Source organism: Zea mays, chromosome 5 (assembly GCF_902167145.1).
Source record: "Zea mays cultivar B73 chromosome 5, Zm-B73-REFERENCE-NAM-5.0, whole genome shotgun sequence".
Lineage (NCBI taxonomy): Eukaryota > Viridiplantae > Streptophyta > Magnoliopsida > Poales > Poaceae > Zea > Zea mays.
The window spans coordinates 13,505,922-13,533,148 of record NC_050100.1 but is presented as its reverse complement, the minus strand read 5'-3'; the positions used below and the strand labels follow the sequence as shown (position 1 = coordinate 13,533,148).

General features: G+C 42.0%; 2 protein-coding genes and 1 pseudogene across 2 annotated transcripts; 2 read left to right on the top strand and 1 right to left on the bottom strand.

The window, feature by feature from the left end:
* Positions 1–1,406: 1,406 nt before the first annotated feature.
* On the top strand, positions 1,407–3,683 carry LOC109939634 (uncharacterized). The gene is made up of 10 exons (XM_020537933.1): positions 1,407–1,632; positions 1,748–1,833; positions 1,939–1,962; positions 2,054–2,167; positions 2,252–2,332; positions 2,721–2,845; positions 2,930–3,110; positions 3,199–3,324; positions 3,436–3,622; positions 3,676–3,683. The coding sequence occupies exons 1-10, from the start codon at positions 1,407–1,409 to the stop codon at positions 3,681–3,683; spliced, it is 1,158 nt and encodes a 385-aa protein (XP_020393522.1).
* Positions 3,684–12,910: 9,227 nt separating this feature from the next.
* Positions 12,911–14,372, top strand: LOC109939633 (protein FAR1-RELATED SEQUENCE 5-like). Its single transcript, XM_020537932.1, has 6 exons — positions 12,911–12,944; positions 13,050–13,084; positions 13,376–13,513; positions 13,588–13,855; positions 13,945–14,279; positions 14,355–14,372. Exons 1-6 carry the CDS (start codon positions 12,911–12,913, stop codon positions 14,370–14,372), a joined length of 828 nt encoding a protein of 275 aa, XP_020393521.1.
* Positions 14,373–24,528: 10,156 nt separating this feature from the next.
* On the bottom strand, positions 24,529–25,605 carry LOC103628011 (uncharacterized; annotated as a pseudogene).
* Positions 25,606–27,227: the final 1,622 nt, after the last annotated feature.

The following is a 27,227-nucleotide window of genomic DNA, read 5'->3' as shown; positions in this document are numbered from 1 at the left end:
TGTAAATGTTTACAATATTCATTTTATATATTTTTCCCAGCAGAGGCTGAACGTCAGATGCAACCCCCAAGATGTGTTAGTAAGCATACAGATATTAAATGACAGACAGCAACAAGCAATTGCACGTAGGGGATTTTCTAGTATTCTTGATATGAGACTGGACGCACTCGGCAGCAGATCACACTTAGCTTGGCTGATGGAAAAGCTCGACCACAATGACATGACAATTCGAGCTGGCCCTGGAAAGGAGCTGAAAATTACAAAGGGTACGGTGCACCTAATTTTGGGTTTACCGAATGCTGGGGGAGGAACTGCATTGGGCATCGATGAAGCTGTTGTTGCCAACAATTTGAGAGCTGAACTTGGTCTATCGAAAGAAGACTTTGGGATTACATCTCTACAAGATCGTTTGAGGAAAGGTTCTGACGATGATTTAAGCATCAGATGCTTTTTCTTGATATTGTTCAATAGGTTGTTGTTCCCTACTGCCAGCTGGGGAATAACGAACCATGAGGTTCTTTTAACCGAGCAGATGGATCGTTTCCACCAGATTGACTGGTGCCAGCTTATTTTCAATGATTTATGCCAAGCTGCCAAGAAGTGGCATAATAGGAGCGTTACGAACGTTTCTACAACCATCTATGGATGTTCCATCGTTATTCTTGTAAGCATATCCTTTTTTTGTCTGTTACATGTACCCATAATCTTGTATGCAAAATCCATATACACGTAGTTTATGCTTTTGCTATGTCTTATAATGACTCATGTTATGCCTTTTGCAGCTGTATTATTTGGATCATTTGCATGACTCAGCGGCACCCCAGGACAAACGTGGAACACCACGAATCAAATACTTTGATAGGAATATTATTCAAGCCCTGACAAGAGCTGACAAGGGCAAGATACGCAAAGGAGAAGAAGCATTTGGACATTGCTCAGTATTTTTTTATGTGTCAATCATTTATTTACATGCATATGATAACGTTCACATACCTTTATGCCCGTTTGTAAGCATATTTGTGATGATGTTTTGCATTTTCCATTAAACATATGAATCTCATTTATCAATTTAATATGTTTGTATAAGTTTTACTCCATCTTTCACACATTTTTTTTAGTTCCGAAGCTCCTCAGAGACCTGCTACACAGATGTACCACCCGTTCATGCACAATTCAAGGCATGATTCTATTTATATATTTGTTTGTCATAGAATTTCAACATAATATTCAGTGATATGCTATACATTTACTTAATAATTTTCAATTTACAACAGCATAAGACCAGGACCAACACTTTTGATGTTCCTCGTCCTGACCCATCTGGACAGCACTCAATTCACATCGAACTCCCGCTCATCAGGGATTTGATATCAAGCAAGCTGAATCAGCTTCCATCCCGCCACTGCATGGGTTTCATAGAGAAGCTGTCACATTTTGATGCGGAGGTTGGTAAGGCGTGTTCAGTTATTAAACAGACTCTTCAGCAGATTGTTGAGAAACAATTCAATCTATCTGATGTTTTTGGCGAGTTAATTGATGAGGTCCTCCGTGCCGAGGCGGGTGACAACGAAGATGCTTATGATGTGCAGAAAACCACATCAAAATCAGATGATATTCTTCCCCAGACAGCTGGTTAGTCTGTTTAAAGTATTTACGTCAATATAAAAAAGTTATGCAATCATTTATCGATATGGTTTTGATGCCATTATTTTTAACAATGTTTTATTTGTTTTCATGACACGTACAGAAGGATGTACGTGTCCGGCCCCCCCAACTGTACCCGATATGTCTACTCCAGTTTCTCAGCTGGATACGCAGTTTACAGACACACAGGTACATGAATTACTGTTAAGGCAACAACATATTCGTGTACTATTAGAAAGTTGTCCCGATGAAGCTGATATTGATCCACTGGTTCATACAAATATAACGAAACAGAACAAAACACCTACAACCTCAGTGGTAATGTTTTTATTATTATTTGTATTTTTTCATTCTAGGGTTCTATTAATCGTTTTATGTAAATAGCATATAACCATTACAATTCTTTCAGGGTAAACATGGTGACGGTGGCAAGAACATGCCGACCAATACAAACGTCACTCCTAAAGCAACACCACACATGGATCCTGACGCGCCGATATTTGATGCGACTCCGCAAATCAAGGTATGTCTAAACCCCCTCGTGGTTTTTCTATATTCTCATTAGCAGTTTAATAAATTTGTAATCCATTTATACCATCATTGTTAGTCTACTGGCGGCGTACAACAAGTGGCAGAAACAGACTTGCCTGACAGTGGTCCATGCTTTGATCAGACTCCATCTGAACATGTCAGCTCAGTAATTTACATTTTCTTTGTAGTGTTCAACTGTTCACAGATTTTGTACAGCCATGCTTCACAGTCTAAATAGGTTATGCATCTTACAAATCAGTGTTATGCCCATTTACATATACATATATGCTGAGTAGATGTGCATGCAGTTTTTACATAACTGCTAGCTGCCTATGATAAATTACACATTCATTTATGCAGTTTGCAAGAATATTTCTTTCTCTTGATATGTATCAGTAATGGCAGCTCATTAATTTTATGCCAGTTTATGACACTTCATTCCACATACGTATATTCCACTTTATGTCAGCTCAGTAATTTTCATTTTCTTTATAGTTGTCAAAATTGTTCACAGAGTTTTATGTATATTTTCATATATATTTTAGGTTTATGTTGAAACCGATCCAGCTACAAACACTCCACAGGTTGGCCAGGCTTCTCTTGATTCGGAGATGCAAACTGTGTTAGCTCTACGCGAATATTTGTGTGGTCTGCAATCTGACACCGGCAGGTACGAAGTTCATACTTAATCTAAATTTGTTTATATGCTTGTACATTTACGCCACCTCTCTAATTGATATAAAAAATTCACCAGGACCATAATAGATTATGGTGAATATTCAGCGACATGTTCTGACATATATGAATCTTTTGCCGATGGGAAGTGTCTCGACAATGGATTCATGCAGTGTTTCATCCAATGTGTTATTGATGATGCAAAAAATCAGCACACTTCCATGAGTTCGAACAGTTTGGTTCTTGATGTTAATGTTGGGGTAAACTATTGTAACTTACATACACCATTTTCATATACAAATTAGATCAACCCAAGTACACTCACTCCATTTATATTGTTTATTGCAGTCAATACTCAACTTTGAGGAACAGGAACGACACAGTCGCAACCCTCAACCTTTTGATGAATCTGTACTCCACACACTTCTAGACAATTCATTGCCTGAGACAGATGAGTTGGACCAATGCAAAGCGGTAACAATCGTATTTCATAATCCAAACACAATTCCTTTTAAATGGAACATATCACATTGTTATGCTTTTGTAAGTTACCCTGTTAATTTTATGCTTTTTTTACACGGTCAGATCATGGTCCCCATGGTAAGCAGGGGGCATTGGACATTGTATGTTGTCAACAAGGTCAAGAAGTGCATTCATATTTTAGATTCCAACCCATATGGACCAACACTTGGTGGAACTACATGGAAGGACTATCATTTTGCACATTTGGGCTCAGGTGGCAGAAAGTTACCATGGGCTAAGGTTATTATGAGCAGATTAAACAAAGCAATACAACATGTGCGGCCCAGTACATGCTTTCCCAAGTTTGGTAACTTCACGATTGACTTGTGCCAAAATTGTCCTAACATGGCAGCTGGATCAAATGACTGTGGGTTTTATGTCATGGGTTACATTCTATTTTATCAATGCGACGAAGGATCTTTGCGGTCAGACATAGAAGCAGTACGTACAAATTTACCATTTAATTCTATAGTTGGCCCATGGCAACACATGGAATAAAGGTATAACTAACTCAGTGTTTTTGTATTGCAGGGCAACACCAGTGAGATACGGTCTCTTGCGCTGCATTACATCACATTCCACCCGAAGAACAAAGCATTATCGCTGCTCCAAGACATCCAAAGATTCAAGGTCTAAAGGATGTAGTTTAGTTTGGTCATGTAATATATTTTGTATACAATGGTTCCCTAAACTTCAGATCAGTCATAACTGTATATTATGGCCAAAGTCCGTAGACGTTTCTTAGTTATGTCATTGACAACTTTGGGATCAGCTTTTTTCTAAACTGGAATGTTGTTCCAAACTGTGTTTGAAATGTAATGTGTGTTTCTTGCATTTGATTCTTCCAGGTTCCTGTACAATATTGTTATGTCAATAACCTCGAAGTATGCATGTTTCTTGACCGGAGTTTACGATATAATTAGTGACAGTATTATGCATGTTTGTACAGTCAGATTGCTGCATATGTTCAGTCAGATTGCTGCATAACTGTACAGTCAGATTGCTGCATAACTGCATAACCTATCTGGAAGTATGCATGTTTACGATATAATTATTGACCGGAGTATATGTACAGTCAGTTTGCTGCATAACTGTTAAAGCTTATGACAAATTACACAGACATTTATGCCAGTTTGCATTACACAACGCAGAGTCATTTTTTGTACAGTCATGGTTCACAGGCTTACCATCTTATGCATTACACAACACAGAGTTACGCAGGTTTTCACATACATGTATGCTAAGTATATGTACAGTCAGACTGCTGCATAACTGTTAAAGCTTATGATAAATTACACATCCATTTATGCCAGTTTGCAAGTATATTTATGATTCTTTATGGAAGTTGTCAAATGAACACAGGAATCACATTTACACAAGGAAATATTTGTATCTTATGGTCTTCTACTCTCTACCAGATGAATCATCATCTCCGACATCCACCGTTCGTTTTTTCGACGTTGATGTCTCATTCCATTGCGGGGCTGCAGCTATGAGTTTGTTCCTTGAACCAGGAGGCCGTCCTCGCTTACGTCCATATAGGTTAGCCAATCGAACCCTATTATCCTCGACAGTTAAACACGTACGGCTGTTGTGACCATCAGCTATGCCACATTTCTGGCATTTCCTGCTCATCTTCTTAGCTCCTTTCGCACCCAATTTTAAAACTTGTTGCTCACTACTTTTGATTGTTCTTCCCTTAGGCTTGGCCTTATCTGGTCTTGTTAAGTTTACACCTTCCATATGAAATTCCAGTTTCTACAAAACAAAGATATCAAGTCAGATTTTACATTATCGTATGTCATCATATATTGTAGCAATGTTTTCACCTTTCTAGCTTCCACATCCATAGAACTACTCTCAACCAGCCGAATATCAGTGTTATGTTCCAATGTTAATATCTGCATATTACATTGATCATCCTTAGTATTGCATTCAGTTGTATTAGAGCCCATTAAAATTTCCTGTGAAATAAAACAAACTCCAGTGAAGACACAAATTTTATAGTGCTGTATATGTAATACATTATAAAGATCTGTTCCATACCTCGTTCCCATCATCTAATTTGCCTAAGTTGTCTATAGCCATTTCTTCTGTTTCATACGCTTCGACCTATATCATCATTACAATCATGGATCATATTCGACAAGTAATTATGCAAAATTCATAACATCACGAGGTGCGTACCTGGATGTCATCGCAAACACTTGTGCCACAACTCTCACCAGTACCTATATCAGGCTCCACACGCATCAATAACCCTAATAATTCGTCCATCATCTCTAGGGCTTTATCATTCCCAGCTTTAGACATACTCGCATGGTGTACTACTTTCATTGCTTTTTTAAGCAACATCTTCTGTCTATATGATCTAGTTTCTCCATCTTTTCCTTTCAAATTTCTATCGTCTCTTGAAAAAGCCACATCTTGATGCGCGGAGTATGTGTATCGTTGCAAAATATACTCACTTGGGATCCTTTCAATTTGTAGATGCATGAAAGCGCGTACAAGATGAACACAAAATAGACCTATAATTGATTAAACATACATTATGTCATATATTAATCGTAAACAGCTATGTATTCGTAATATTTTATAATTTTATATAGTATAACATACATGTATGCTCCCAATGCTTGCACTCACATGAATACTTTCCGGCATCTACATCAGCCCTTATCTTGAATTGGTGTTGACCCCAAACAATTTTATTTGATCTTGTAGTATGTTTCACCACCCAATCATGTTCCTCACCCTCTGTATCACGGTCTATTCGGTATGCAGTTGCATATTTTACTGTCTCCTGAAACCTTGTCATCACAGCTCTAGTGTATGCCCTTGCAACTCTTATTTCAAACATATACAATGTAGTTGTATCCTTTTGACCCTGCAAATTACACAATATAGTATTAATACTGTTTTGTTTCTAATAGCATAAAACATATGTTTATTAATTTTTTTCACTTACAATGCATCCTAGTGCCTCTTTGGCCTCTTTCATCTTCCTACTATGCAGGAGCTTCATCATTTGCTTTGCAAATTGATGAAGCGGTGTGTTTGCATCCACGTGGGCACTCTTCACCAACTTGTTCATGCTCTCGCTTCGTTGTGTAGAGACCATAAGACCACAATAATCTCCTTTAAAAAATGCAGGTACCCAATCTTTGCGTATTTCATATAATCTGGCAAGGGTGTTGTTCTCGTGTAGGTGGAAATCATCAAGCATCATTTGCCAGGCAGCCTCGAACTCCATTTCATTCAATGGATGATGTATTATAGATTGGAACCTTGTTTTGAAATCCATGTCCTCAAATCTTGCATATAATTCATTCAAGTGAGGCATATACCTGTTTTGCACATGCCACAAACACAATCGATGTATTGTGTTTGGGAATACTCTGCCAAGTGCAATTGGCATGGCAGGGTCTTGATCTGAAATATATAAATTTACATAACATCATGCAAGACAATATGATATCATATAGTACAATACATAATAATTACGAGCCATTTTATAACAACATACCTGTCAGCATCACTCGTGGTCCGTCACATCCCATGCATGTTTTGAACGTATTGAATACCCACTCGAATGTATCAACTGTCTCGTCTCCTAGTAAAGCAAACCCAAATATTGTGCATTGTAGGTGGTGGTTCGAGCCAACAAACATGCCTAATGGCTTATCATACATATTAGTCTTATGTGTAGTATCAAAAGTCACTGCATCACCAAAATCAATGTACTCGGCTTGCTGGCTAGCATGGGACCAAAATATGCTTAAAATTTTCCCTTCTTTGTCCAGTTGAAAGTCTGAAAAAAACTGTGGATTATCTTTCTTGCATAATGAAAAAAAAGATAACAACTTTGACACATCATTTGCATTTCTCTCCCTTTGCCATGCTTTTTTCCTGTCAAAAAATGTAATGATTATGCACTATATCTAACTCAACACATTACGATTGTTTATGTAATATAAAATACAATTATTGTCAATGCATAATACACTTACAGGTTACTCATGTCCTGCACGGTTATTGGAACGTTTTCTGGGCCACCATGCATTTCTGTAACAAAATCCATAATGCAATGTGGTGGAATCCTGCTTTCTTGCATCGCACTAAGGAACTCCATATATTCACGATCATGTGTTTTGTTGCATTGCAATTGCCCTTTTTCTGTATCTTTCTTCAAAAATTCATGATTATGCTCATAGTTTACCAGATCAATCCGAACAGAAATAACATTCTCTTTAGCATCATCGTAGATTTTTTAAGTTTCATCCCAGCCTTGCACTGTGTTCGTTTCGAACATGTGTTACGTATCCTTAGATTTCCAGGTACCCTTTCAGCATTCTTTCCTTCCATTGAACAGTTCAACCATTTACAATTCTTCCGCTCCCTATATTTCTTCAACGGAAATCCTACCTCGTACGCATATTGACTATAAAAATTATACGCCTCATCCACGTTACTAAATGTCATACCGACTTTAGGTATCAATCTTATATCAATATTGTCCGGCTGCGCACAGAAATTTAACATTTACGATTCAATAGCGACTAAATTTAACGTAATACGGGAGAACTTACGTGGCTTTGAAGAATATGAGGTGTGTCCTGTTCATGTGGCCCAATATGTCTCATGGGGATGTGATTCTCTGCGCCGACCACGTCTGCTGTTTTTGTGTGCTCTTCGATATGTCCAGGTGCCCTCAATGCAGCCGGAGGAGTAACAGATACACCCTCTGTGTATGGGGCGATTGCAGACAAAACAGGTTGCATGTCCATTGAAACTGACGTACCTGCTGGCTTATGCACAGAGGGTACAGGCAGGATGTCATCGCCAGCGCCGGTGGTCGACATATTCTTCGCCGGCCGGACCTCTCACTTCCGCCGCCGCTAACCGCCGCCAATAATTCAGATGGACGAGCGAACGTGGACGCGGCTGTAAAGTTGTATTAGTTTCCTGCCGTAACTGCGCCTTTATTTTCGCGCACGAAAATCACGTCTTGCCTTATCCCAAAACCTGCCGTGAACGTTTGCATGGTTTACGCTATCTTGTATCACAACGTTATGCAGTCGTAAGCGTCTAGCACATGCAGATATTCGTGCGCGCGATTCCTGGCATGCAAAGATTCCATTTATGCATGAGTTATGCACATTTGTACACAAATTTATGCTTGCGTAATTGCATGTCGCGTGTAAAGCGGGATACGTGGTTATCCTTTGCATAAATGGCGCAGGCTGGCGTCCAGTGGGCCTAACGCGACCCGTTCGGTCTCCCTGGCTGGGGCTTCGCCCACTAACGGAAGCCCAGGGCTTCCATTACCTCTTCCCTATATATATATATATATATTGTATATTAGGAGCCCTGGGCTTCCAATAACTAAAGGAAGCCCAGGCCAGACAGTGCAATCCGGTCGAGCCGGACCAGGTCCAGATGTCTATAAAAGAAAATCCATAGTGCTACGATCAGTTTTTCACGCCCCATCTCGATTCATTAGCGACGGCGGTTGCCCGATAGCGCGCGCGGCGGTGGACCCCGGCCAGTGGCTGCGGTGGCCGCGGCTCCCCGACCTCGACATGCGGTGGCGGTGGTTCCCAGGCCGGTGGTGGCGGCCCCCGATCCAGATGGCGAGCAGCGGCAGCGCCCTTGTGCGGTGGCGGCGGTTCCCAGGCCGGTGGCCGCAACTCCATTACCTCGACGCGTGGTGGCGGAGGTTCCTCGATCCGCAGCGGGGCCCTTGTGCGGGCAAGCGGCGGCGTCCCCGAAGCCCCGAGGAGGCGACACTTCCAAGGCCGGCGAGCAAGCGACGCCCGTCGACGTGCGAGTAGCGACGGCGACACATGAGGCGCGATGTTCGAGCGAGCGACATCACGGAAGGCGCGAGATGCGCAGCGATGATCACGCGTGACATCCTCCGATCCGGCGCAGTTTTCTTTTTCGATTATTGTGTTTTATGCCTACCACATGTACTATTTACGCTAAAAACTGTACGATTTTATGCTTGAACACGGAGTTCGTATATCAGTTTACTGCATGCACATTAGAAAGGCAATTCTTTAATTTATGTTGTTCGTAATTTACGCATGCAATGGAAACTCCCACGATTTTGCCATAATTTTTGGATCTGTATAAAAATAGAAACCGCATGCATGCGGCTGCCATGTTTTTCGGACCTGTCATAAAAATAGGATCGTAATAACAACTTACCAGAGCTATCAACCTCTCATTGACTCGGTATTTACGCTTATAATTGAGGGATTTTATGCTCAAAACTTAAGGTTTTTACGCTTCACCCGGATATGCGTCCACCAGTGAACAACATGCCAGATATTTTACGCAGTGTAAGGAATTGCATAAATACCTACATTGTGTAGCATATTTAGTATCACTATATATCATAAAATCATAATTACGAGTCTAGCTGCATTGCTGTTGCAACGATCCTAAATTTATGGAGGAAATAAAACATTTAAAATAAAAACCGTCACACATATCTTTCCTAAATTTACGCGCATGCAAGGGAACGTGTTTGACTCATGCATGCATTTTGCCATAATTTTTGGATATGTATAACCGCATGCATGCGGCTGCCATGTTTTTCGGATCTGACATAAAAATAAGATCGTAATAACAACCTACTAGAGCTATCAATCTCTCACATTAGCTCGGTATATATGCTTATAATCGAGGGATTTTATGCTCAAAACTTAAGGTTATTACGCTCCAACCCGGAGATGCGTCCACAAGTGAACAACATGCCAGATTTTTTACGCAGTGTAACGAATTGCATAAATACCTACACCATGTAGTATAATTTGTATCAGTATATAGCATAAACTAGATTTAATGTGTTTAGCTGCATGACTGTTGGAGGTATCTTATATTTATGAAGGAAATAAAACATTAAATACGATTTTTTGTTTCTATGCGTGTAATTCATTTCCTTTCATTGCACATTATTTTCATCATAAATTCGTGTGCATGCAGCTGGTAACAGATTTTTACGCAGTATATCGAATTGCATAATTATTTACACAGTGTAGCATATTTAGTCTCAGTATATATCATAAAATGGTCCTTACGCGTCTAGCTGCATGGCTGTTGCAGCGATCCTAAATTTATGGAGGAAATAAATGATTTAAAAATAGAAACCGCCGCACATATCTTTCCTAAATTTATGTGCATGCATTGGATCGTGTTTGACTCATGCATGCATTTCTTTTTTTTGCGCTAACAGACGTGGGGCAGGTGGCGCACCCGACAGCCTGGTTGGGCGCGCTGGGTTGAACCAGTTTGCAGGGGTCGTCGGCCTGGGCTTCCTTTAACTATTGGAAGCCCAGGACTCCCGTTATATATATATATATATATATATATATATATATATATATATATATATATATATATATATATATATATATATAGGGACGAGGTAATGGAAGCACAGGGCTTCCATTACTAGAGAGAGCCCCGGCCCCCGGCCTGGCTAGGTGTGCGGGGCGCGGGTCGACATGGCAGGTGGTGGGACTACCGTGCGCATGTACCGATTCAAGGTGGGGCGTTTATGCATACGGAATTTGAATGAAAAAGATGCATAAATGGTAACGTGGGGCCGGGGCTCGGGTGGGGAGACGTGGGTCGCGCGTTATGCTTGCGTATTTTGCCGTTATTGGCTGCGTAAATTCGGCGCGGGTCGACGTGGCAGGTGGTGGGACTACTCGCGCATGCACCGATTCAAGGTGGGCGTTTATGCATACGGAATTTGAATGAAAAAGATGCATAAATGGTAACGTGGGGCCGGGGGTCGGGTGTGGAGACGTGGGACGCGCGTTATGCTTGCGTATTTTGCCGTTATTGGTTGCGTAAATTCGCATCTGACACGACGTGAGTGGTTAGATCGGGTAGTGGGGTGACGCGCGCGTCGTTCGGGAACGTGGGGCGGTCGCACGATGGGGTGATGCATGTTTATGGTAATGTAACACAATGGTCATGTAATCGTAACGAATAGTTCACGTAAATCTCGCGACATGCAAACTGCGCAGCAAATTGCGCAGGATATTGGATCATGCCATGAATATAGGCCAGGACGGTTTAGGCGAGTATAGGAGTTGAAAAAAAAACGGGCTACACACAGCCGCCGCAGCTTTTGTTCAGAGCTCTCGAAGAGTTAGGGCATACACAATGGAGACGGCCAGGGGATCGGAGCAGTGTGGAGAAGATACGACGATGACGACACCCTGTACGACCGATGGCCGGAATGCTGTAACTCCACCGGCTGCGTTACCGGCGCCAGGAATCCTTGAAGACGGCAACACAGTTCATCCAAGTTTGCTGGGAACAAGTCAGCGGATACCCATGCGGACAATTGGCGAACATGAGCAGGACACACCACACATTCTCCAAAGCCATGTAAGTTCAAAGGAATACCCATGTATTTGTTATACAATTTCCGTGCAAGTTATGATTTCACCGAATACACATGTATTAGTTATACAGTCCGTGCAATTTATGAAGTCCTAGAAATTCGCCATGCTAGAAGCTTATTTTTTATATATGTGCACTGCATGACGACTCCATTAATTGAATAGGATGATAGTATAGATCAACGATTGGTACCGAAGGTGGGTATGACATTTAGTAATGTGGACGAGGCGTACAAATTCTATAGCCGGTATGCATATGAAGTTGGATTTCCATTGAAGAGATATAGGGAGAGAAAAAATTGCAAGTGGTTGAATTGTTCAATGGAAGGCAAGCGTGCCGAAAGAGGAAATGGTACTCCAAAAGTGCGAAATACAATTTCCAAGCGAACACAATGCAGAGCTGGAATGAAACTTAAAAAAATCTATGACGATGCCAAAGAGAATATCATTTCAGTGCGGATTGATCTTATTCATTTGGAACATAATCATGAGTTCTTCAGAAAGGATACAGAAAAGAATCAGTTACAGTGCAACAAGACACATGATCCAGAATACATGGAGTTCCTTAGTGCGATGCAAGAAAGCAGGATTCCGCAACACTGTATTATGGATTTTGTTTCAGAAATGCATGGTGGACCAGAGAATGTACCGTTAACTACACAAGACATGATCAACCTGTAAGTCATTTTGTTATTTACACTGATATAATGACATAATGACGTTGTGTACGTATTGACTATGGCATATTGTTTAATGTTCACAGGAAGAAAGCGCAACAAAGAGAAAGAAATGCCAATGATGTGTCTAAGCTCCTATCTTTTTTTGCATTGTGTAAAAAAGATAACCCACAGTTTTTCTCTGACTTCCAACTAGACCAAGAAGGAAAGATTTTGAGCATTTTTTGGTCCCATGCTAGCCAGCAAGCAGATTACATTGACTTTGGAGATGCAGTTACCTTTGATACAACTCATAAGACAAATCTATACGACAAACCCCTGGGAATGTTTGTTGGTTGTAACCACCATCTGCAGTGCACCGTATTTGGTTTCACATTGTTGGGTGACGAAACTGTAGACACATTCGAGTGGGTTTTCAATGCATTCAAAACATGCATGGGAGATGAAGGACCACGAGTAATGCTTACAGGTATGATTAATAAGCTTAACAATTATTACGTTCTACTATGATTGTATTGAATGTAATTATAGTTGGTAATGTGTTGCATAATGTTGTGAAAATATATGATTTCAGATCAAGATCCAGCAATGCCAGTTGCACTAGGCAGGGTATTTCCAAACACAATCCATCGTTTGTGTTTGTGGCATGTTCAGAACAGGTATATGCCGTATTTAAACGAGTTGTACGCTAGATTTGAGGAAGAGGATTTCAAAACAAGGTTCCAATCTATAATACATCATCCTTTAACTGTAACTGAGTTTGAGACTGCCTGGGCAATGCTGATTGATGATTTCCATCTACATGATAACATCAGTCTTTCCAGAATGTATGAAATTCGTAAAGATTGGATACCAGCTTTTTTTAAACATGATTATTGTGGGTTGATGGTCTCTACACAGCGTAGCGAGAGCACGAACAAACTCGTCAAAAGTGCTCATGTCGATGCAAACACGCCACTACATCAATTCGCCAAGCAAATGTTGAAGCTTCTACACAGTAGGAAGATGAAAGAGGCAAAAGAGGCACTAGGATGCATGGTGAGTACATAGAATATTATTATATCATAATATTTAACGTATCGTATTATAACGTATAATTTTGTCTACTGTAGGGCCAAAAGGAAACAAATACATTGTATATGTTTGAGATACGTGTAGCGAGGACATACACAAGGGCTGTAATGAATAAGTTTCACGAGTCTTTGAAATATGCTACTGCATACAAGATATCACATGATCCAGATGGTGGTGTGAATGAATGGGTGGTTCAGCATACTTCAAGGTCAAATAAGATTGTGTGGGGGCAACACCAATTCAAAGTAATGGCTGATGTAGATGCTGGAAAGTATGAATGTGAATGCAAGCATTGGGAGCATACAGGTATGTCATATTGCGTAATTGTTGAATAAAAATGTTTAATTATAATGAGTGAACATAAACGAAGACATTTTTTACATGCTTTGTTGTAGGTCTGCTTTGTGTGCATCTTTTACGAACATTTATGCATCTTCAAATTGATCGAATACCTTCGGAATACATCCTTCAGAGATACACCTACTCTGCTATACAAGATGTGACTTTTTCAAGGGATGATAAGAATTTGAAGGGTAAAGACGGTGAGACTAAATCATATAGGCAGAAGATGTTGCTTAAAAAGTCAATGAAAGTAGTACATCATGCAAGTCTTTCAAAGGCTGGATATGATAGAGCCCTGGAGATGATGGATGAACTGCTTTTGCTACTTTCACGGTTGGAGCCAGATATTGAAGGTGATGATAGTACTAGTGATGGCGAAGGAATACAGGTATTTAATATATTAATTGTAATAGCCGTGTATTTTAATTGATATACTGAGTTATAAGTTTTGGTGAATGGAAAGTATGAGAAACTTGCCTGATACAGGGCGACAGGAATGATGTAAGAGACATGATGGAAGATAATATAACGACAAGAATGGCGCAGGCTGGTGTATGTGTAATATGTTATATGATGTTTACTATGCATAATGGTGTGTACTGTTTGTCATAAACACACCTATTTACTGTCAATCGTATTATTTGACAGGTAATTCAATTGGTGCCTACTTTACAAGAAGGTGGTGTGAGCGATACCCAATGTGTTATGCCACAACAAATATTGGAACAGGTAATACATGATTATAAAAGAGGAAAAAGTTGTTGTAATACAAAATAGTAACGATTGGACCTTGTTGCTGATTATGAATGATTAAGAATGGTATATGTGTGCAGCACGATTATGGACAATTGACCACTAGCACACCACTGATTGATGTGAGTGGTACAGATTTGACGATTAAAAAGGTAATGGTGCTATTAAAAACGCATGTGCATGGATATTATTTAAAATTACATACAAATAATTGGATTTAAGTACTAATATTTAAAAATATCATATTTTTTTCTTAATTGTAGAAGCTAGATTTTAATGTGAGTGGAGTAAGCTTGAGAAGACCGGATAACGCGAAGCCAAAGGGCAGAACAATCAGTGATACCGAAAAAAGAGTTATTAAGTTGGGGGCAAAAGGAGACAAAAAAAAGAACAGAAAGTGTCAAAGGTGTGGAATTGCTGATGGTCACAATAGTCGCACTTGTCTATCTGTGGAGGAGAATAGGCTTCGGTTGGCCAGCCTTACTGGTCGAAAGAGAGGGCGGCCCATAGGTTCTAGGAACAAGGGTTCATCTAGTGCTCCAAACTGGAATGAGGCATGCACTTCAAAAAAACATCAAGGAGGTGTCACAGACAATGATTCATCTAGTGGGGAGTAGATGATTTCATATTTTATGACAAATGTAATGTAGTGCCATACTTGTTATTACAACTATGGGTGAATTTATAAATGCTGGAACCAGTCGATATTCACAAAGTATAAGTAATAATGATTTACTGCATGTATTGAAATGTTGTGTAAACTGTATAAGAAATATGCGTAAATGTGTTATGAAAACAGCGTAATTCGACGCTATACAAAATTTGGTGGCAAAAACTGGCTAAAAATGTCTTTGTGAAGAAAACAAACGACACAATAAATTGTGATTTAATGTAGTAACATAATTTTTATTACACATGTGTGCGAGTAGACAAATCTGATACCAGTAGTTATTGACAAAAGAATAAGGCTGTACAGATTTGCGTAATTGAGCTAACAAAACAACGTAATTCGTCTGTAATTAAAATTATTGTAAACTGGGTACAAATTTGCGTAAATGAACTAACAAAACAGCGTAATTCTTATTAGACATAAGAATTTGTGACACATACTGGTAAATAATAGATTTGTGAAGAAATCAGAGAATAACAATAACTAGTGAGTACATCACTGATAGAAATATGAGCAAACAGTCGAAGTTTGAACTGAAGATGTTTCATAACTTGTTTAATACACATAGGCCAAATTTTTATCTAAAAACTGCATTAGACATGAGTGTCTTGATAGCTTGGGTGAAAAACATAGAAAGTTTCAATACGGTTACATAGACATGCAACAAGGAGGTTTGGCTTCACAACATCTTGTTCCGTAACAAGGAAGCCACAAAATGTTTGTTCCATATCAAACAGTTGCGATTCACAAAATGTTGATCCAGCGACACAGCTAGCGTCCAAACTTGAATCTTTGAATATCTGGAGGCAACGGGAGGCACTTGTTCTTGCTATGGAAGGTGAGGTAATATAGAGCCAGAGATCGTAGGTCACCAGAGTTTTCCTGCATAATACACATTATCGCGAGGAGAATAAGTTATATCTGAAATGTTGAATGTATAAATACAAACTGCATAATCATAAAATGACTCACTCGTTGTATAAATTGCTTGATAGAACCATCCATATAGTCATAGTACTGGATGTATCTCATGACAAAAAAGCCACAGTCATTAGATCCAGCTATCATGGTGGGACACATAGGTGACATGTCAATTGGGAAATTTCCAAATTTTGGGATGCGTGAATTGGGCCGGACTTGTTGCAAAGATTTGTTCAATCTGTTCATTATAACCCTAGCCCATGGTAGTTTCCTGGTGCCTATGTCCTTTTGGGAGTAATGAAACATCTTCCATGAAGTACCACCCAACTCCGGACCATATGGATTTGAATCTAAAATGTGAATACATCGAAACTGGATATTTATGACATACAATGTCCAATGTCCCATATGAAGAATAGGGACCATAATCTGTCAAATATCAGGAGTTATATAAACAGAATGATAACATTAGTGTGTAGCTGAGCGATGAATATAATTGCATAACAGGAGAGCGTTGATACAAAGATAAATAAGTATACCGTTTTGTAGTCACCAAAATTGTCCAGTTGGGGCAGGGTCTTGTCCAGATAAGCATCAAGGACAGTTTGATCAAAAATCTGAGGAGACTTACTGTATCGTTCATGCTCCTCAAAGTTGAGGAGAATCTGCATAATCATAATTACTGTGTCATATAAAACTGTATGTACACAATTGCAAAAACAGGTAGGTATTAATGAATTGTACATACACCAACATTGACATCCAGTACAAGTCTGTCTTTGTTGATGGACGAGCAATTATTGTTTTTGTCATGGCGAAACCCCATGATGAAACACTGCATGAACACATTATCCAGACACATCCCATCTGCAAATGATTGTTGTATATCGAGACAATTTCCAATACATTCATCGAATTCTATGATCTTCCTATATAATAATGAAAAAGGATATGTTATTCATTATATATGTAAGCAACAACATACATGTTATTTTGACTTAAAAGTTAAAGAAAAACCTGTTTGGGTCAGTTTTTGAGGAGCACAAAAAATCACGAAGCGACCGAGCACAGTCCAATTCTGTTAAACGTGGCAGAGAGTGGTCATGTGTAGTGTGCAAGCTATGTGTTTCCTCACCATCTGCAACCTGAAACACAATGCAGGTAGAGAGTATAGTAAATTATGAATGAGTTATGAGAAGCAAGCATGCAATAAATGTATAACTGGATTACTTACATGACCACTAGGTGTCTGATCAAAAAGGGGGCCCGTGTAAGTTGGAGTGTCATGAGATGCACCAATGTCTCCTCCCTGACCCAAAGAAACAATGATACTATGTTTTAAGCCTCAATCATGTGTCAATTAAATTTAATCCATAATTGAGATTACAATGGATAAAACAAAGCTGAAACATATACATGTTTTTGCGGTGTGGCGTCAAACATCGGCAAGTGGGAAGACGGATATGAGCTCATAGGATTGCAGTCTGGTACATGTCGATGAGACATGTTTGTGTCGCTCGGCATATTATTGCCAACATTAAAACAGAAATCATGTATACATTATTATGGTTTTGTCTAATATTTTGGATGAAAATTGGAAATTAACATGTAATGTAACCATAATCAGACTGCATAAAATACCTGGTTTTCCACATTTGGGGTTATGTTCGTCTCCAAATCGTCAGGGCAGCCCTCAAATGCACGACGCATTTGTTGTTGCTTTTCATGTATTTCTTCAAACTGGGTACCTGTCAACTCCGTATTCGGTTGTGAATATGGCATAGTCATGTCCTGGGTATTCTGGGTACCCTCATGGATCTATTCCTCTGTAATTAAAAAGTTGTAGTATTCAAACAGCAAGAACTGATAAATGCATAGAGTTAAGAACATGAATTGAATAAATGACAATGAGGGAAGGTAACCTGACGACATATGCTGAGATATATCTGGAGGTTTATCTGTTTGAGGCGCTTCCGCAACATTGTCTGGGTCGCCAGACTCCGCGCGAAGGACATCATCAATTAACTCAGCAAATGTGTCCGCTAGTTCATACTGCTTCACAACCATCTTGGTAAGAGTACTTTTTATGATGGAACACGCTTTGCCAACTTCAGAATCATACTCAACAAACTTTTCAATGAATTTTGGTCGGTCACGTGGTTGGAGCTGCTTTATCTTACTTGAAAGCATATCCTTGATCAATGGGAGCTGGATATGAATAGTATGATGACCACAAGGATCGGGACGAGGGACATCAAAAATGTTTGTCCTGTCCCTATGCTGTGATGTAATGAATGATAATGCATCATAATTAATTATTAGAAACATAAGGATATAATATTACATAAAACACCTGTAATGTACATATGGTATTTATGGACACATATGGGATGTATGTTTTGCCATAAACTGACCTCTGATTGAAACTGCACACTAGGGACAGCAGAATAGCAAGTTTCAGAAAAGCTTCGGAACTGAAAAAAACATTTGTAATATAATTAAATACATGAAAGATAACCATAAATAAAGTGTGTTACCCACTGAAAAATGAAGTATATGGTGTCTATTACGAGTTTATTCAGAATGGTACGAAAACTAATAGAGATACTACATGCATAAACATTCACCTAATAACAGCAAATGCATATTTATGCAGGGTAATGCATTCCTATTGTTTTATGTACAGATGACATACCTCACAATGGCCAAAAGGTTCACCGCTTTGGCGTGGCTTCCTCTTATCAGCTTTTGTCAGAGCTTGGATAATGTTTTTATCAAAGAATTTTATGCGGGGTGTGCCACGTTTATTGGGGGGGGCTGCAGCATCATGCAAGTGGTCCAAATAATACAACTACAAAAAAACAATAACTAATTTATACTATCATGGATGGTAATTGAGCAAGTAAAATAGATTCAATTCGATATGAAAAAAATGAACAGTCCAATGTTATTTACTTACTAGTATGACAACTGAGCATCCATATATCGTCGTGGACACATTAGAAGTGCTTCTTGTATACCACTTTTGTGCAGCTTCACATAGGTCGTTAAAAATTAAGTGGCACCAGTCTATTTCATGGAAACGGTCCATTTCTTCCGTCAATAACACTTCATGGTTAGATATGCCCCAGCTGGAAGTGGGGAACAACAATCTATTGAACAATATCAAAAAGAAGCATCTGATAGAGAGGTCATCATCATTTCCTTTTCTCAATCGGTCCTGAAGAGATGCAACAACAAACTCATCCTTGGACAATCCAAGTTCAGCCCTCAAGTTATTGCCCGCCACTGCTTCATCGATTCCTAGTGGCTTACCACCGCCAGCATTCGGAAGGCCTAGTATAAGGTGGACAGTTTCTTTCGTAATCTTTAGTTCCTTGCCAACTCCAGGGCGAATAGTCATATCCTTGTGGTCCAACTTATCCATCAACCAACGAAGATGAGAACGGCTACCCAGTGCATCAAGTGTCATGTCAAGAATATTGGAAAATCCTTTTCTAGCAACGGCTTGTCGTTGCCTCTCATTCAATATCTTAATAGTTATAATCACATCCTGAGGGTTGCATCTAACATTGAGTTTCTGAAATAATGTATGTTAAATGTTATGAAAACAATGAAATAAATGTGGCATGAGCTATAAAATTAGCACTCATAATGTAAGGGATGCAACTAAAATAACATAATACCTAGTTAAATAAACTAAACTGCATTATCTGTAGACAATAAAAAAGTGTCTAAGTGTTGTAAAATAAATATGATATTGTAAATGCAATTCAGAACTTGGAACCTAACGTAAAAATTCGACTAGATTCATCCTTACTGTATACTACTAAATAATATCTAATATGTTGTATCGGGTCATAATTATTGAATACTAATTAGTATTTAATATATATGAAATCATAAGTATAACATATAACCTGCCGTGGAGTTTCTACTACTTTCGGCCTCTTTGTACATGTCTTCCGTAAGATATTCATATGACTTCCAGCAGCATTACGCTTCTTTGTAGGTGTCATGAAGTCATCGTCGTCATTGCCAGATCCAGTTTGTTCATTGGCTTCATAAATAACAGATGGTTTCTCGACAGGTGCAGGACACTGATCAGAATGCTTTGTGTTTGGAGGAACTCCAATAGAGGCCGGCCGTGGTATCTCAACACTAAAGAACTCTTGGCTTGACTCAATGGTTATGCGTTTGGGATTAGCGGGAGGACGATCAACTGACTTCATTTTTTGGGGTAGAACAAACTAAGTAAATGAAAAAGAACATCAGGAAATAATACTATACCATACATAATAATTGAACAAATATAACATTATGAAACTGTTGGGGTATGTATAGTGTGTGTATTGTGCATAACAACAGATGTAGACAACGTAAATGAGAAGAAGGAATGCATAACAACAGATATGTGAAAACTCACATTTAAATAAAACAGTACATAGTGTGCATAAATAAATTATGCAATATAATTCATAACAGTATATGTAGTATAACTATCAGAAACAACAATAATAACACAGTACAATAACATCACTAATCTATTGATTGCTATTGTAAAAAAATATATTGTGTTTATAAACAACACTCAGTACCTATATAAAAATGAACAGAATGTAACAAATATGCAATTGAAAAAATTGGAAGGCATTATCGGATACTACATATAATGAGGCGATTCAATTAATTTCGAATCAATTGAAGGGATGTAGAAGGGGCGGGGCGAACCTGATGGACATTAGCGGCTGAACTATGTAAAAGAATGGGGGGAACTCGAAAAACTGAGAGGGGAAACGAACCAGGGAAGGAGAACGACGGCGGTGAATCGATGAACAGCGGAGATTACGGCGGTGGAAGAGGTGGGGGCGGTCGTCGATGGCGATCGCAGGAGCGAATGACGGCGACGGGGAGGAACTGATTTTTTTAGGGTTTGGGTGGACCCGAGCTAAATTAATTGAAAGGTGTCTGTTGTGTGTGGCTCGTTGACCATATTAGCTCGGTCGGCCCGCGGGGGAGCGGCGAGGGACTGTGGGTCCACTAGTCAGCGCACAGTCAGGGTGAAGGTTTGGTAACTGCGTGATCATAATAAGCATAAATAGCTGTGCAAAGTATCGTAAACAGTTTACAAAAAATAATTAATCAAGACCCACGCCAAGGTACGTAATATAAAAAATCCCAAAATGATATGTAGTTGTTAACATCGAAGTATACAATCATAAATCCCAAATACTACACCACACCGACCAAGCCGCATCGACGTGTCAATTTATGAAACGGTTGGAGTCATAATATGCAAGTATAAACGCGGCCAACTCCAACGCGGGTCGTGACCACGACGCCGGAAAACCCGCGCGGAGCATACGCACTCACCGTGTCAGTTACGTGTTTATGCATACGTAATTTGAATGAAACGGATGCATAAATGGTAATAGAGGGTGCGCACGTACGGCCCACCTTCAATCGGTGCATGTGCGCGGTACTCGGACCACCTGCCACGTCGACCCGCGCCCGGCACAACTAGACTGGCAGGGGCTCCCTGCATTGATGGAAGCCCAGGGCTCCTAATACTATATATATATACATACTAGGTATGTGCCCGTGCGTTGCTACGACAGTTAAAAATTAGTATAAAACATATATACAAAACGATAAATATCACTATTATATGCTTCCCTATAGATACCCATGGTTGACGGGAAGCTGGTAGGCGCGTGCGCAGAGGGGGAGGCGAGAGAGGGACAGCGGGTGCGCCAGATGCCGAGGGGTGGCACAGTAGCACCCATGGTCTACAATAGTCCCTTTTAGGTAAGAGATAGATATATCTTTTCTCTACTATCTATTATAGTTATGTGCCAGTACGTTGCTACGGTTATGAACAGAGACCGTATATACTCGTAGGAGTGCAGGTTGTTTTCGAAGAAATGCAAGGGGTTTTTTAAATTTATTGATGCAGAATGACCATTGAAATTGGTGGTTTAATATAGTAGAGATATATATAAGATGATAAAATTAGTTGAACAACTATAGTGGTAGAAGATCTCATTATACAAATGTCAAGAAAATTAGCCAAACAGTTATAGTAGTAGAAGATCTCAGTATACAAATGTAGAGCATGAGCAATCTAAATGATATATTACAATGGTATTGTTTATAGAGAGCGGAGTGGATACCAGGTGTATACTTATCTATGTCGTGGTCACTGCTCTTCAGTAGTACCAGGAGACCTTGAATCAGGATCCTTGTGTAGATGTCCCATCTCTTTATTTTAGCAAACAAAATGTAGCGTCCTAATTTCCTATGTGCTAGAATATAATTCACGCATAATATGGTTTGCATGTAGTAGGCAGGATGCCTAAAAAAGAGTATTAGTATTTTAGCAGGAAGCATATGTAGCAAGATGAAATATAACGAAACTGGCAACCACAAATGCTGAATCTATAAGCCCCAATACAAGTGGGTGATGGAATCCCTTGATTGTTCAATGTTGGTTACCATTTCTCAATTTATCACAACAAACTAACAACTAAAATTTAAGAAAAACATGTTACTGTTGTAATACCCTATTTATGATAGTTATTCAATTGAAGACCATAGAAAGTATTGAACTGCCGAAATCCTTTGAGAGAGACAACCTGCTATACAAAAAAGAAGACAGAGAACAATATCACAATACCCACTTAGCCACCCTGAACATGGGCAAGAAAAAAGGGAAAAAATGTGTTGGGTTATTTGGCTAGTTTCGTCAGTTTCAAACAATTACCGAACTGAGTGTAAATGATAGTGTAATGGTAAAAAGAAATATATTAATTATAGCCAGATTATAAAGGTTAATAGTAGAAGACATCTAACTGAAGAATAGACCAGTGCAACTCTACCTATAAATAGACAAGATGGAACAAAAGAAAATCTGATCTTCACCATTCACAATAAGGTGTAAATTCACTAAAAAATTGCACAGCAAATCAATAGATCTAGGTAACAATAGCTCCATGATATGGAGTCCGGTTATGCGCCTTTTCTGTTAATCCTAATACCCTATACATAACAAAGGGCTACTAAAGCGATATAATCATGAGTTCACAGGCATTTGCGGGATGCTAACAAAATGATAACTTAAACTAATATATCTAACAGCTACACAGCAGGTTTTATAAGTATAGCAAGGAAAGGCAAGTTATTTACCATCACTTGTTTTCAACATTTGGCAAGCACATAGTAGGTACTGTAAGCAGACCCCCATAGAAAGGTAACGTAGTGGATGCAGACTTGGTGCTTCCAATGCATTGGATTTTGGCAACATTAGAGGCACCTTGTACCAACACCTGACCATTGATAGTGTCCTGCATCGCAGGGTTGCAGTACATATGATGATTGTATCTAAAATCGTAGTACATCTCATGGTTGCATCTACTAAGTAAATAACGACAAACCGCAGGCCCTCCAGGCATACCCACAAGACTCACATCATAATTCAAATCATACCGCAACCGTCACAATACATTGTATGTAAAATAAAAGTTTACTATATTACCTGATTAATAGAAGCAGCAACCAGAAGACCACCATTGCTTGTGCATTCAATACTTAAACGTCTGGAACTGGTGTAACCATTAGAAATGAGGAATTCAGCACATGAAGCAAAGTCATCAAAACAATTTTGTTTCATTGCAAGTGCTCCAGCTTTGTGCCACTCCTCCACCTACTCTCCACCACCCCGAATGTTTACTATACAAACAACGAAGCCTGTGTTTTGCATAGCACAACACCACCAACACTGAATGAAGGTGTTATGCTTATGTTGAATCGTCCATAACCATGCATATAGCAAAGTTGGATGCGATCCATTAAGATTGATATCTTTCTTTGACATTATGAACATGGGAATTTTGGTAGAGATAAAAGAAGGCACATTGTGATTTTACTCTCCCAAGTCCCAACTGGCAACTCCCAAACACTTTTGTACTGTACACCTGTTGGCAGAAATAATATCTTTGGTTCATTAATTAATGAATGAAAGCTGCAAGATTCATCATCCGCAGGCATGGAGGCATCTGGAGCGGTTGCAGATGGTGGATCGGGACCATCAGACGAGATCTCATAGTACTGAAGCAAAAACAAATTCTTTAATCAGCAGACAGCACAAGTTTATTGTTGCATCTGTACTCGAATACTCCATAGTAGCTGGAAGGAACCTAGGATAGAATTTGTGATGATGGATGGACCACACGTGGTTGAAGGCAAGGCTGGGCGCCTGGCTAAGGCACGCACGCATGCAGGAGGCGTGCCCAAACTACTGCTCGTCGTGGTGCGCGCCCATGGCTGTAGCGGTGGAGGTGATGGCCCGTGCCTTGAGCCAGTCTATCATTTCGTCGAACACCTTCTCCACGTTCTCCTCGGGCTCGCCGACAATCTGGTGCTACATCCCGAGGTAGACGCGAAGTGTCTTGTCCTTGCTCCCGGCGTGCCTGCAGAGCTCCTCGACGCAGGCCGGGTTGCAGACGGTGTCCTCGGCGCCGTGCACGCCGAGGAACGACAGCTGCACCTCCTCGAATCGATGCTGCAGCTCACAGCAGATGAGGAGGCGCTCGAGCACCGTGGCCGCCCTAGGCGGAGCCGTGGTGCGGCGTGAGGAGGCGAGCATGAGTGCCCGCTTCTAGTCCACCTTGAAGAAGCTCTCGAGGATGTTGCCCCGCGTGAAGGCGACATGCCAGGTGGGGACGACGGTGCCGAGCAGGTGCTCGAGCGGCCAGGGCGGCTTGATCCTCGGACTGACCCCGCACATGGTGTCATTGAGCATGGCCCTGTACCGCCATAGGTCCCTATTCTGGAGGTGGAGCAACAACACGATGGCGTCGCCAAGCGACTCCCAATAGAGGAAGCAGGGGAGCGTGGGCGGGTAGTCGACGTGGAAGGGCGCAAAGGTGGTGTCGTAGTCATTGAGCACGGGGTTGATGTCAAGGAGGTGGCCCTGGCGACCCTCGGTGAAGTCGTGGCCCTGGTGGTGGAGCGCGACAATGGCGGGTAGGAGATGGCGGTAATCTCGGGGGGCGAGGGTCACTGAACTCTGGCCATGGTGTGCGGCAATGTTGGGGGAAGGGTGGGTCGGTGGGCGCGGCGAGCTCGCTCATCTTGTCGCTGAACCGTGCGACGGTGAGGACGGCGTTGTCTCGGTGGCGCGGGGGAGGGGCGGGGAGCACGCTGGATGCAGGGGCGGGGGCGGCGTCGAGGTGGGGAAGAGGCAGGCGGGCAGGGCGAGGAAGAGGCCACCAGGTTTATCGTGCGGACGGAGGATGCGGCGGCCGCGATTCGCGGCGCGACAGTCGGGGCGGGGATGGGCGCGTCCGGGTTTGGAAGAACCGTGCGCCATTCTATTGTGGACGCCTACACTATGTGTCGGCGTTTCGAGACCGGGGGTCCCTCAGGCCGACGAGTGAGTGCCGCGTGCCCCAGCCCAGATAGGTCGAGCGCGTGGGCGAGCACAAAGGGGGGAGAGGAGCGAGGCGGCCGGAGTCCGGCGTGAGAGTGGTGGGAATCCCGCGGCCTTCGTGTTCGTCCCGCGCCCAGGTCGGGTGCGCTTGCAGTAGGGGGTTACAAGCGTCCACGCGGGTGAGGGAAGCGAGCGGCCCCAAGGGAGCGCCTGTCTCGTCCTCGTCCTCGCGCGGCCAACCCCCTCTAAGAGGGCCCTGGTCCTTCCTTTTATAGGCGTAAGGAGAGGATCCATGTGTACAATGGGGGTGTAGCGTGGTGCTACGTGTCTAGCAGGGGAGAGCTGACGCCCTAAGTACATGCCAATGTGGCAGCCGGAGAGATCTTGGCACCCTGCTGGTGTGATGTCGTGGCCGTCGGAGGAGCGATGGTGCTTGGCGGAGGGACAACTGTTGGAGCGGTTGAGTCCTTGCTGACGTCCGCCTGCTTCCGTAAGAGAGCTGGGAGCCGCCGCCGTCACAGAGCGTGCGGGGGCGCCATCATTGCCTATCTGGCGGAGCTGGCCAGATGGGACACCGGTCTTGTTCCCTACGGCCCGAGGCGACTCGGGGTAGGGTGATGATGGTGCTTCCTGTTGACGTGGCTGGCCTGCGCCCTAGGTTGGGCGACGTGGAGGCTCCTCCGAAGCCGAGGTCGAGTCTGTCTTCCGTGGCCGAGGCCGAGCCCCTGGGTCGGGCGAGGCGGAGGTCGTTCGGCGGAGGCCAGGGCGGAGTCTGAGCCCTGGGGTCGGACAAAGCGGAGTTCGTCGTCTTCTGGGGCCGAGCCCGAGTCCGAGCCCTGGGTCGGGCGGAGCGGAGTTCGTCATCTTCCGGGGCCGAGCCCGAGTCCGAGCCCTGGGTCGGGCGGAGCGGAGTTCGCCGTCTTCCGGGACTTAGCCCGAGTCCGAGCCCTGGGTCGGACGGAGCGGAGTTCGCCGTCTTCCGGGACTTAGCCCGAGTCCGAGCCCTGGGTCGGGTGGAGCGGAGTTCGCCGTCTTCCGAGACTTAGCCCGAGTTCGAGCCCTGGGTCGGGCGGAGCGGAATTCGCCGTCTTCCGGGACTTAGCCCGAGTCCGAGCCCTGGGTCGGGCGGAGCTTCCTATGGCACCTTTGGCAGGACCTGACTGCCTGTCAGTCTCACTCTATCAAGTGGCGCTGTAGTCGGAGTGGCGCAGGCGGCGCTGTCCTTCTGTCAGACCGGTCAGTGGAGCGGCGAAGTGACGGCGGTCACTTCGGCTCTGCCGGAGGGCGCGCGTCAGGATAAGGTGTCAGGTCACCTTTGCATTAAATGCTCCTGCGATTTGGTCGGTCGGTGCGGCGATTTAGTCAGGGTTGCTTCTTAGCGAAGGCAGGGCCTCGGGCGAGCCGGAGATGTGTCTGCCGTTGGAGGGGGGCCTCGGGCGAGACGGAAACCATCCGGGGTCGGCTGCCCTTGTCCGAGGCTAGGCTCGGGCGAGGCGTGATCGAGTCGCTCGAATGGACCGATCCCTGACTTAATCGCACCCATCAGGCCTTAGCAGCTTAAT

Excerpts from the sequence above, each read along its gene's own strand:
- LOC109939634 (XM_020537933.1), top strand. The coding sequence starts at position 1,407 with ATGGGTTTCATAGAGAAGCTGTCACATTTTGATGCGGAGGTTGGTAAG. Across the intron at positions 1,633-1,747 it reads TATTCTTCCCCAGACAGCTG|AAGGATGTACGTGTCCGGCC; the intron begins GTTAGTCTGTTT and ends TGACACGTACAG. Across the intron at positions 2,846-2,929 it reads CTGCAATCTGACACCGGCAG|GACCATAATAGATTATGGTG; the intron begins GTACGAAGTTCA and ends AAAATTCACCAG.
- LOC109939633 (XM_020537932.1), top strand. The coding sequence starts at position 12,911 with ATGGGAGATGAAGGACCACGAGTAATGCTTACAG. Across the intron at positions 12,945-13,049 it reads ACCACGAGTAATGCTTACAG|ATCAAGATCCAGCAATGCCA; the intron begins GTATGATTAATA and ends ATATGATTTCAG. Across the intron at positions 13,085-13,375 it reads TGCCAGTTGCACTAGGCAGG|CGTAGCGAGAGCACGAACAA; the intron begins GTATTTCCAAAC and ends GTCTCTACACAG.